This window comes from Myodes glareolus, chromosome 8 (assembly GCF_982192425.1).
Source record: "Myodes glareolus chromosome 8, mMyoGla1.1, whole genome shotgun sequence".
In the NCBI taxonomy this organism is placed as follows: domain Eukaryota; kingdom Metazoa; phylum Chordata; class Mammalia; order Rodentia; family Cricetidae; genus Myodes; species Myodes glareolus.
The window spans coordinates 75521164-75533703 of NC_142033.1; the positions used below are offsets into that span (position 1 = coordinate 75521164).

A 12540-nucleotide genomic window follows, 5' to 3' on the forward strand; every position below is an offset into this window, starting at 1 on the left:
CAGCCTCTGGGAAACCTGATGACCTCACCTCCATTCCCCAGGCTCTGTTTGCCCAGCTGGAATCAAAAGGGCACTGGCTTGCAGTAGACCCTCTGCCCTCTCCACATTCCTGAAGCTACTGCTGAAGGGGGGCAGCACGCGGCTTTGTGCCCCAGGGGAGGGACCGCCTGAACTCTCTGCTTTCCAAGCTTTCAGGCTAAATCACTGCCTCCCATCGGCCCCCTCCTTCCTACGTGTGCTCCTCTGTGACCAATTGCCTGTCCCCTCCCGAGGCCTGTTTGTTCCTGCACAGAAGGCAAGGATGAGACTTCCTGGGCTCCTGAGCCAGAGCCCTTCCTGGATTGTGTCAAACAAGTTAAGTCCTTGACCCTCAGGCCTCAGGAGTAAAGTCCTGGAGTTCTGGGCTGTGGTTGCAGGGAAGGTGACGCAACCAGATTCCATGGGACGTGATCAGGCGTGACCATGTGATGGGGAAAGAGGGAGATGGGAAGGAAGGATGTCATCTCTGTACCCTGTACACCCCTCGGCCTGGCAGGCCTCACTAGCAGAGAGCACAAGGTCTTCCTTGCCTGCCCCTGGTAGGAGCGGCACGGCAAACTCTCAGGCACTCCCAGGTAAGGGAACACCTCAGATCATACGTGTACAGAAGCCGTGGATTAGGGAGTGGTCTTTTTGTCTAGTGCTGGTGAAGCCACCGCCACACATTTATCAGTAGAAGCTCTGTCACTGAGTTATGCTCCTCAGTCGAAAGAGTGAGGTGCCCTCTCCACCCCATCTTTAAAGAAATTCCCTAGTATAGAATTTCCCTTAGTGTCCAACATTAGTTTAATGAGCTTGCTTCCTACATTATCTCTTGAAGAAAACAAACACAGCTTTGCATTATAAATTAGCAACCCATGTTTAAAAGGAAAACTTACTCAACTTAGTAATAAGCTTTGGCAACCTCCCTTCAGCCTCTGAGACTTTCTTATCTGAAAGAACGAAGGGCTTGGATCAGGTAAATGGTTCGTAACTCTAACTTGTTTGGCTACTCAGGCGTGCAAACTTTACTTTCCCCCTCCCAGGGAGAGGAAGCCCTCTGTGAAGCCTCACACTTTATTTGAACCGCCAGCCTCCTGGCTTTGCAGTTCACGCCATGGTTGAGCCGAAACTTGGTGTATGTCGGGTGGATTCTGTAAGAATGGAATAACAACTTACTCCACACGAGGCGTGGTATGTGTGCAGATGATTTCAATCCGTAGGGTCTTCGGGGAGAAGCACCAGAGGGGGGTGTGGCGGTGCATCCATGCCCCTGTTCATACCTGCCCTTGTGGGCTGGAGGACAGTTGGCACCCCTACTTCATGGTACCTCAGGTTATGTAGCTTCTTTTTCTCCTTCTTAGCTTAGTCCAAACTCAGAAACAAGAGGCTGACAGCAGCAGCAGAGCTACTTCTCGAGAGATGAGCGCATCCAGCTCAGCCTTCCCCAGGACATAGGAGGGCCTGTGCTTTACTATGTGTAAATCCACCCAAATGATGGCTCTTCAGTTCCCTCACACCGTGGGATGAGAGCTTACCTGTAAACATTGCTTCAGTTAGGATGTGTGTGAAGGTGGGGCCTGTATCATTTGACTTTTTCCAACACTTACCTGGCCGGTAGGTCCTTAGGTGTTGTAGATGCACAGTAATGAGGCCCTGATTGCTAAAACTCCAGAAAATTCATTTCAGCACCTCCCCTTTCTCCTGAGAAGCCTGCTTAATTCTAGGTGACAGATCTGTATTCCCTGGGCGTGGAGGGAAGAGGGTCCGTCTCCATTGCCCTTACTGTTCTCAAATTGGAGAAGGAAGGAAATGGAACACTTCCTGGGCAGCTGCTGTGAGTGAGTGCCACTTGGGGGCATTTCACCTGATGTCATTTTCATAGCTCCACGAGAGTCATTCAGCAGCTGGCTTCAGTGAAAGGTGGAGGTCACCTGGGAAAATCTCAGCTGGTCATGGATGCCTTCTCTGTAGATTCAGGGCGGAGGGAAGTAGCGCCCTGCTCTCGTTCACCCTCTGTCTGTCTGCCCAGGCCATCTGTCGCCTTAGAAGAGCCTTTCAAAGGCTCTCCTTAGGTTCAGCTTCTGTCCGTGGCCTCCTGTGTGTCTCTCTGAGGTTTTTAACTCTGTGTACCCTGGTTTCAAGAGCCCTGGTTTCTGACCCAGCACTACCGCCTCCTAGCTGGGTGCTTTGGGGTCTGCAGCTAGAGAAGACTGACTTGTTGAAGCTCTCAAAAATTGAAAGCTGGGGCGAGAAAAAGGCATGGCTTATGAGACTCTGAGGTGGGACAGACATCTTTGAGTGGTGCCTCCTTTCCACGGTGTATTTTGGATTCTGTGACAGACATTACCACTGGACAACAGAACAGTGGGTACATGAATGAAGAGAATTAATGATCTCAGTTACACTGGCTGAGCTAAGGGAGAAACATCACGAAGGGCTAGCACTCGACTTGGGCTGTCATGGTTCTAGTCTTCTAGTTACTGGAGACAGGAATCCTGAAGCCTGACAGTTAAGACATGCCGTGTCTGAGGTAAGCTGCGGCGGAAATGGTTTCCTAGCCGAGTATACGCGGATTCAGGTCACAGCCGTCACCTGGGTGTTGATCAACTAATAGCAGATATCGTTACTAGCTCAGCTAGCGCTCTGAAGTCTCCAGTGGCCTGAGAGTCCCGTTGAGTTCCTTGTCAAAAGCAGAGCTTAAGGGACCTGCAGCCAGTTCTGTCAGCTGCTCACCGTCCTGTACCTCAGGCACCTGTGCAGCATCTGGCTGTACTCTACACAGGCATTCCATGACACGCGACGTGCGTTGGCGATGTCGTTCTCCAGGCAGGTGTGCTTCCCAGCAGGCTGGTGTGGCCGTCTACTGCATGCCTACACTTGTTTCTCTGCCTGTTCCCTTGCCTGGCAAGAGCTACTTGCAGTGAACAAAAGCAGGATACTGGCGGTAGAAAGGAGGGTGTGTTCTGGTGCTCCCATACCCTGAGGTGGCGCACATACCATTGTGAGGGTGTAACAGAGCCAGGCCTGCAGTCGGGTACAAATATGCCTGCACCAGCTTTTCGCTACAGCAGACTGGAGAGGGACAGGTCTGATGACTTGGGACCTTAGTACTCCCACCTTAGCTCATGGTTACTCCTGACACATGGTTCCTGCACCATTTTCAGCTTGAAAACATTTGCTGAAGGCCTGCCCACTCTACCTAGCCCATGCTGAGTGTACCAAGAGAGACTAGGACCCTCTCTCTCTCAAGGACTTTACAGTCTGATGAAAGAGAAGGCCGCTTACACAAGAGTGTGAAGTCAGGAGTGGGAAGACTAGAAGCCCTTCCTTCTAGTGCTGGCTTCCCTGCTAGGTGCCTCCCAGTCACTCAGAACCATTTACCCTCACAGCCACTCTGAGTGCCTGAGACCATCTTACCATTTCGCAAAGGAGAAGGGGGATAACCCAGCTCAGGTAGGTGGCAGGTGGTGTTTCTGAGATAGAGACCTCAAGTAGCTCCTTGGACACTTCTAGGAAACACATTTTCACAATCAAACTCCTGGTTCCTGGCTGGGTAGTGGTGGCACAGGCATTTAATCCCAGCACTGAGGAGGAAGAGGCAGGGGGATCTCTTGAGTTTGAGGTAAGCCTGGTCTACAGAGTGAGTTCCAGGACAGCTAGGGCTACACAGAGAAACCCTGTTTCAAAACACCAAAAACAAAACAAAAACAAAGGGAAAAACCCAACTTCCTGTTCTCTAGATCAGTCCTTCTATTCCTTTTTGCACAGTGCTCCCTGAGCCCAGGTAGATGCATCGGCTGGGAGAGCGCTCCAGAACCCTGCGCTTTGATCAGCTGTGTTTTATATAAGAGTCTCTGTCCTGCTAGACCTTGGAGAAGGATCCTGACGTTGACTGCTAATTGCATCTGGCTAACAAAGCTTCTAAGAAAGCCAGGCATGGTGATGAATGCCTTTACTGTCAGTACTTGAAGATGGACCTCTCTGTGTTCCAAGGCAGTTAGGGCTACATAGTAAGACCCTGCCTCAAACACAGTCCTCTAAGGGAACTTGTCCAAGCTGGGTATAGTGGGAGGTTAAGGCAAGAGGATTGCTGTGAGCTCAGGACTATCATGTGTTACAGAGTGAACATCTATCTCAGAACAAACAAAAAAACAGTAACAAGGCCAGGTATGGTAGCATCCATTTAACCCCAACACTCAGGAGCCGGACACAGGAGGTTCTCTGAGTTGGAAGTCAGCCTGGTCTACATAGTAAGTTTCAGGATAGCCAGGAGTACACAGAAAGACTGTCTTAATAAAAACAAACAAAAGTTGTTCAAAGCTGCCTAACTACTACAATGACTATCCAATGACATAGGAGCTATCACCTCTAATTTCAATTAACATTTGTTTTGTCCCTGCTGCGCTGGGCCTTTTATATAAGCTATCTGTGCATTTATACACATATATACCTGTTGTCTCATTCATCTCCACAGCGATCTGTTCACAGGTGAGGAACTGATCAGAAAGGTGAAGTATCTTACCCAGGCACAATCCTCACAGTGTAGATGCCTACCATCTCAGCTACTTGAGAGGCTTAGGCAGAAAGATCTCTTGAGTCCAGGACCAGGCTGGGCAATATAGTAAGACCCATCCATCTCAATAAAAGAGAGTCTAACTGAAAGGAAGGAGGTACATTGACTGGGAGGCTCAGGAAGGAGATGGAGGTGCCAGTGCAGACACAGGTTGAGGGACACCTGAACCGACTGAACTAGCCCACCAGGTGTTGTTGTTGTTGTTGTTGTTGTTCATTATGTATACAGCGTTCTGCAGGCCAGAAGAGGGCCTCAGATCTTACTACAGATGGTTGTGAGCCACCATGTGGTTGCTAGGAATTGAACTCAGGACCTCTGGAACAGCAGGCAGTGCTCTTAACCGCTGAGCTATCTCTCCATCCCCAACAGCTATTGCTCTTAAGGCTAAGAAAATTAACAAATTTCACCTTTGATCCTAGCACTGAAGAGGCTGAGGCCTCCCCTTTTCTGTTTAAATAAAAAGGAAGGTTTTACTTATAATCAATAAATCTGTATGAATGTGTATAAATAAATGTGCCAACATATTTAAATGAAAAATGGTACAATAAACTATGAAAAAGCCTTAAATTGTAAAGAAAACAACAACTTAGGCTAATTACAATATTAAAAATTGTGGCTGGTCATTGGTGGCACATGCCAATAATCCCAGCACTCAGGAGGCAGAGGCAGGCAAATCTCTGAGTTTGAGGCCAGCCTGCTCTACAGAGCGAGTTCCAGTGCAGCCAGGGTTACACAGAGAAAAAAAAGTGTGTATGTGTGCACACACATGTACTCTATTCTGAAATTTACAACTCCAATGAAATGGGCTTGTTTTCAAATCTTGCCGAGTAGTTGAGGCCAGTTTAACCAACAGTGAGAAATAATAGAAGTTTCTCAAGAAAGGAGAGAGAAAGACAAAGTATTAATGACAATAGTCAAGGCCTAGTGGTGGCCTAGCTTATCATTGCAGGGAGGTAGAGGTAGAAGAATTGGGAGTCTGCCCTGGGGCAGTACTGTGTTTTTGTGGCCTGGGATATTTGTGCTCCTGTCTCAAAAAAAGGGAAAAAGAAAGGAAGATTTATTTTATTTAAAAGACAGGACCTCACTTTGTGGCTGACCTAGGACTCATACATAGGTCTCAGACTCAGAGATCATCCTGCCTCAGCCTCCCAAGTGCTGGGATTAAAGGAATGCTCTACCATCCCCTAATGATAATTTCTTCTGGGAGCCAGAAGGCTGACTCTGTGGGTAAAGGCCCCCTGAGCCAGAGCACAAGTCAAGGGAGAAGGAGATAACCAGCTCCACAGAGCTCTCCTGAGCAGCATATGTGTGAACACACACACCGTCTGTGCGATCACACACACACCGTCTGTGCGAGCACACACACACCGTCTGTGCGAGCACACACACACACCGTCTGTGCAAGCACAATAAACAGTTGTAAGCGCTGTCCCTGCCGAGCTGTGTGCTCAGGTGATGGTGCTCACCTACGACTGTGGAGCTGTAGGCGCAGTCTGACCCCTCACAAAGCCGCAGTGGGAAGTGAGGAATCTGCTTGAATATACAATGTATATTTGTATGAAAATTTTCAAAAATGACAAGGTCTCACTGTGTCCTTAGAACTCCCTGTGTAGATCAGGCTGACCTCTAATGCAAAGACCCCGCCTGCCTCTGCCTCCTGAGTGCTGGGATTAAGAAGTGCGGCAAATAAGCCTGGCTCAAAAATATTTTGTCAAATGTGTATGGTGTGCGTGCTCATAATCTCAGTACTCAGGAGGTGGAGGTGAACAGATCAGGAGACCAAGGTTCTCTTCAGTTAGCTCAGCTACATGAGACCCAGTGTCAAACAACAACGAAAGCCTTCTGATCTGCCCACTCCATATTAACTTTTTATAAAAGTTAGAACTCATTTCCTCTGGCAGCCATTCTTACTTACCCTGCTGTCTTACACACTGTTCTGTTGCTGTGAAAAGACACACCCTCCAACAAGGACACACCTCCTAATCCTTTTCATCCTTTCAGTCAGCTCCACTCTCCGTTGACTAAGCATTCATATATATGAGCCTGTGGGGCCAGTCTTACCCAGATCACCACGCTCACGTGCTGAATTTACGGGATGAGTTGTTTCTTGTTTTTTGAGACAGGTTTTCTTTGTATAGCGGGTAAGTGCTAGGATTAAAGGTGCACCACTATCACCACCCAGCCTGATGAAGTGTTTGTTTGTTTTGGATTTTGTCTTACTGGGGCCGCCCGAGATGGCTCAGTGATTAAAAGCACCTGTTGCTCTGGCAGATGGACCTGGTTCAGTTCCCAGCACCTCTGTGATGCTCTCAAGCGTTCATGACTGCAGTTCTAGAGGATCTGATGTCTTAGGCACTGTGCATGACTTGATAGACATATATACATGCAGACCAAACATACATACAAAAGAAATTGAGTCTTTTTTAAGATTTTATTAATTTTAATTATTTTAATGTGTATGTATCAGGCCCAAAAACCCTGAGAATAAAAGGCTAACTGTGGTGCCTATTAGCAAGCCAAAGCACGCTGGCCTCCAGGCTCATTCAGCGTCACAGCGACCTTTGGTTCTTTTTAGCTCTTCCCTCCCACCACCTACCCTAACCTTCTCCTGCTCCTGGACTTCCCAGTGCTGGCTCCTCATTCCCTGATAGCCCTGCTATTTCGGCTGTGCGCCTCCGAGCGCTCTCTCTCTCTTTGTCTTCCTCTCTTGACTCCTCCTTCCTTCCCTCCTGGTCTCCTCTGTCCACAGTCTCTTTGTCTTCTTCTCTTGATCTCCCCATCTCTCTCCTCTTATGGCCCTGTCCATTCTGCTGGCCGTGTTCAGTTTACTACTTTGACTGTCTGCCCTGGGCCCTTCCGATGCCTCTGGTTGTAGTCTCCCTCATATCTACAATAAAAACTTTCCCCTCAACCATGCCCTGGAGCCGTGGTGTCCTTGGTGAGTAGGTGTGTGTGTGTGTGTGTGTGTGTGTGTGAGAGAGAGAGAGAGAGAGAGAGAGAGAGAGAGAAGAGAAGAGAGGAAGAGAGAGTGCAGGTGGCGCTCTCAGAGGCCAGAGGTGTTTGGACCCTCTCTGTGAAGATGAGCAATTGGGAACCAGCAATGAGTGCTGGGAACAAACTGGCTCTTTGCTCTGACGCTGTCAGTGCTGAGCCTGGTGACTGACTTCATACTCAGCTTTCTCTCCCCCCCTCCCCACCTTTTTCTCTCCTCAAGAACACCATCATAGCGGGGTGGTGGTGATGAATGGTGGTGGCTTGAATCCCAGCACTCAGGAGGCAGAGGCAGGCAGATCTCTGAGTTAGAGACCAGCCTGGTCTACAGAGCTAGTTCTAGGACAGAGCTGTTACACAGAGAAACATTGTCTTGGGGCGGCGGGGGGGGGGGGGGGGCACCATTATACTGTGGCTTTTGAAGTTGGGTTGGTTGAAATTTTGTTGGTCATTGAAACATCTATCTAGAGTAAAGGTTCTTTTTTAACATTTTTAAAAATGATTTATTCTTATTTTATGTGCATTGGTGTTTTGCCTGCATGTATGTCCATGTGAGGGTGTCAGATCCCCTGGGAGTGGAGTTACAGACAGTAGTGAGCTGCCATTCAGGTGCTGGGAAATGAACCCAGGTCCTCTGGAAAAGCAACCAGTGCTCGTAACTGCTGAACCATCTCTCCAGCTCTGAAAGGGTCTTTATTTGTTGAGACAGGGTGTCTCTGTGTAGCCTTGGTTGTGCTGGATCTTGTTCTGTAAACCGGGCTGGCCTCAAACTCAGAGATCCACCACCCGGCAGTGAGATTCTTAACTGGGGCCGTGCGTGAACTTGAGGGATACCTACACACCCCACACATATGTTATATGTGCATTTTTCTAGGGGAGGATTCTTTGGTCTTAGCAGCTTCTCTCAGGGCTCTGGGGCCTGATGCATCTGCTCACAGGAGCAGGCAGCTCAACACAGCGGGATCTGGAACCATGTTCGCTCTGAGCAGTTTCCCTTGGGAGGGCAACTAAGCTATAGCCTTCTTCCATCCTGTCTCTGGAAGAAGAGAGGCATGCCCATTTCGTCATTAAGCTGGGAACCAGGGACCACCTGTGGGCTTGTCCCAGCGACCCAGTAGCATTTCTTTTCTGGCCCTGCAGGTGTTCAGAATGCCAGGAATCCCTCACCAACTGGTACTACGAGAAGGATGGGAGGCTCTACTGCCACAAGGACTACTGGGCCAAGTTTGGAGAATTCTGCCATGGCTGCTCCCTGCTGATGACAGGGCCTGCCATGGTGAGTGAGCCCCTGCCCCTCCACCCCTCCCAGTTCTCCATGGTCGGTCATCAGTTGGTCTTTTCATTAGCAAGGGCCCGTCCTTTATCATCCGCTCAGCTGTAGGTGTCTGCTGAGCCCTTAAAAGACGGATCTGACCGTCCTCTGTCCGCGAGGGTCAGAGTCTGTCCGCGAGGGCCAGAGGATCTTCTGTGACGGCTACACTTGGCTCACAGCCAGTGAGTTAGATGACGAGTAGAGGCCAACGCGCGAGCAGTGTAGCAGCTCCTAGGACGTAGCAGATCCGCAGCAGACACCATCATATCAGGCATCATAACTCAGCAGACACCGCTGGAGCAGCCTCATCAAATCAGGCTCACAAACACCGGGAGAATGACTGCGACCCAGGGAGGACCCAGTGAGGGTACCAGCTGCGGCTCCTGAGTGAGAGGCTCCTCAGTGATTGGGAGAGTCCAAGGCAGAACAGAGCATCCCCTCAGCTTCCAAGTAAAGAACAAATGACAGAAAAGTGACATCAAGTCGGGTGTGGGCAACATCCAGCAGGCACTGGAAGCGGTCAGCATTCCTGATTGAGCTTTCTTCCCAAAGATGAGCATCCCAGGGAGCTTCCAGCTTCTCTATAAAAATTCTTCTGCATTTTATATCATGAACTAACAGCAGTAACCTCCGTTGAGTGATTTCACCTTCTGTTCTCAGGACAGTGTTTTTCTTCTTGGGTTGTGTTGCCAATCTCTTCCCACCCTGTCAGAGCAAGGGACGGCAAGCCCGTTTCCAGACAAGGGATCTCGGAAGACACTTAGAGACAAATATTCTTAGGTCTGAAATGGGAGCGGGCAGCCCCACTTCCAGAGCCAGTATCTTGGTGAGCTCAAACCACACATGACAACATAGCAGTGTAATGTCTATTATACTCCTAAAGACTTTACAGTACATTGTTGGGAGTGGGCAGGTAGACAGCAGGGAGAAAACACAGTGTAGCAAGATGAAAGCCTTAAAGGACAGGTTGACAAGTTGGGAAGAGGATGTACCCAGGTCCTGATCAGGGAACTGGATGGTGGGAACCAGAGTGGGGTGGCTGAGAGAGGTTCTGCCACCTATAGCTACTCTATGCAGTGAGGTTCAGGTTCACACATAGACAGACCTGAAAGCCCTGTGTTGGAGGGATGGTGAGCCTTGGTAGTAGGAGTGATTACCTTGGGGGACATGGTCTCATGACTGAGGGTTTTTTTGTGGTGTCAGAAACAGCAGGAGACATCCTGTCACTTCCACAGAAACTCTAGGCCAGGAACTGATAGCTTGGGTTTTGATTGGGATCTGCAGGTCCTTACTTGAAAAGAGTTGATCTTGGTGGCTGCAGTCAGCACAGCCCTGATGCAGGCCGCTCACCCACCACTAATTCCATCCACTCTAACAAAAGTGATAGCTCACCTCTTCCTTCTGTGCTCTTCCCATCTGCTCACAGGTGGCTGGGGAATTTAAATATCACCCAGAGTGCTTTGCCTGCATGAGTTGCAAGGTGATCATTGAGGATGGGGATGCGTATGCCTTGGTGCAGCATGCTACACTATACTGGTAAGATGTCCCTGTGTGTCCTCACCAGTAATAGCAGCCAGAGAAGTGGGACAGGAGCATAGGAGCAGTAGGGTGAAGGTAGCTGGGGTGGTATCCTAGGAGGACTGCTAGATAGCATCTCTCTGCCCTCCATCCTGACCTGTCACATGACTTCAGTCTGTCCCATATCCTCCCAGAGGGAAGAAATGGGCAGAAAGTGCCCTCTTAGGAGCAGCCTTCTATTAAACAAAAGGCCCTAGAGTTCACCCATATCCCCCTGTTCAACTATCTTGGTTAACAAAAGAAGTTTGCTTGGGCCCAGAGAGGGGACAAGAGTCTAGGACAAGGTTGTTACTGTGAGTCAGGCAGAGCAAGAAAACCCAGCCCATGTCATCTCCAGGCCAGGGTTCCTCCCAGTATCCCCTCTGCTGCTGTCTCAGCTTGCCACCCAAGTCCTAGCCTCCTCAAGCCATCTTAGCAAAAAGAGTAGTGGTGAGACTGGGCATGTGACACAGTGCCTGCTGGGGGACTTCCGGGTTGGTCGGTAGGATTTTAGCTTCACCTGTGCCCTTCTTTCCAGTGGGAAGTGCCACAATGAGGTGGTGCTGGCTCCCATGTTCGAAAGGCTGTCCACGGAGTCTGTCCAGGACCAGCTGCCCTATTCGGTCACACTCATCTCCATGCCAGCCACCACCGAGTGCAGACGTGGCTTCTCCGTGTCCGTGGAAAGTGCCTCTTCTAACTATGCCACCACCGTACAAGTAAAAGAGTGAGTGTTTTAGGAGCCTTGCAGCAGAGGCCCATGGTACAAGTCCATAGGTAGTCCTCACAGGGCTCAGAACTCATGGAGTCTCCTCCATTCTCACCTCCACCTTGCTCCTGACCTTGGCGCTTCATGTTTCTCCTGCCCAAGTTGCTTTCTACCAGATTCTTAAGACTGCCTTCTTGGCGTTCAGGCGTCAGGTTTCAGATCATGTTTGCTCCTTGAAATCATCTGACTTGATTAATGTATATCAGCTTGATTGTCATCTGTCCTCCCTACTTGTCGTGGTTTGAATAAGACTGGCCCCCATAGGCTCATATATTTGAATGTTTAGGGAGTGGCATTAGGAGATGTGTACTTGTTGGAAGGAATGTTGTAACATGAGGGCCTGCTTGTTGGGGTTTCTGTCCTGCCCAGTTCCCACAGCCAGTAAATCCCCAAAGAAAATCACACAGAGGTCTATATAATTTATAAACTGATTGACCCATTAGCTCAGGCTTCTTATCAACTCTTGTCATTTATATTAACCCATTATTCTTATCTGTGTTAGTCACATGGCTCAGTACCTTTTTCAGCAGGGCAGGTCACATCCCGCTTCTTCTGTGTCTGGACAGGACTGGGGGAAGAGCTTCTTTCTTCCCAGAATACTCCTCTTCTCATTGCCCTGCCTCTACTTCCTGTCTGGTTGTCTCGCCTATACTTCCTGCCTGCCTACTGGCCAATCGGAGTTTATTTAAAACATAATTGACAGAATACAGAATTGTCCCCCTCCAGAATGTGTCATTGGGGATGGACTTTGAGGTTTCAGAAACTCAAAGCCAGGTCCAGTATCAGTCTCTCTTCCTGCTGCCTGTGGATCCAAATGTAGAACTTTGACTTCCTCTCTAGCGCAGTTCTGCCTGTGAGCTGCCATGCCTCCCATCATGATAATAATGGACTAAACCTCTAACTGTAAGCCAGCCCCACTGATTTCCTTTATAAGAGTTGATGTGTTCGTGGTGTCTCTTCATAGTAATAGAACCCTAACTAAGAGACCACTCCAACATAAACTCCAGAAGGGAAATTGCTTTGTCTGTCTCGTTCAATACTGTGTTCAGGGGTCTACCATTAGTAGGAAGTCATCGGTTATTGTCTTATTGGTTGCATATATGAATGGAGGATGAAGAAAATAGAGTCCATGACCTCAAAGAGGGTAAGATCCTGCCCTGGGTCTTGTCCAAAGATCAGAGGAGAGACTATGTCCATGGAATACCTGTGTTGAAGCAGAGCATCATGGCAGGGAGTGTGGTAAAACTGCCCACCTCGTGGTGGCTGATGGCAGAGCATCATGGTGGCAGGGAGTGTGGTAAAACTACTCACCTCGTG

The 12540-nt window shown here is 49.2% G+C and overlaps 1 protein-coding gene across 3 annotated transcripts in view; it reads left to right on the forward strand.

Annotated features, from left to right (window-relative positions):
* The window catches only part of Limk2 (LIM domain kinase 2), a 67385-nt gene that overhangs the window by 39164 nt on the left and 15681 nt on the right, over nt 1–12540 (forward strand). For 2 of the 3 annotated variants that reach the window (XM_048449996.3, XM_048449997.3), the window contains 3 exons: nt 8726–8861; nt 10324–10433; nt 10993–11181. In XM_048449996.3, the coding sequence (XP_048305953.1) occupies nt 8726–8861; nt 10324–10433; nt 10993–11181 (435 nt within the window). Of the gene's footprint in view, nt 1–1064; nt 1213–8725; nt 8862–10323; nt 10434–10992; nt 11182–12540 lie in introns of all 3 variants that reach the window. The other variant, XM_048449999.3, reaches the window with a different exon arrangement.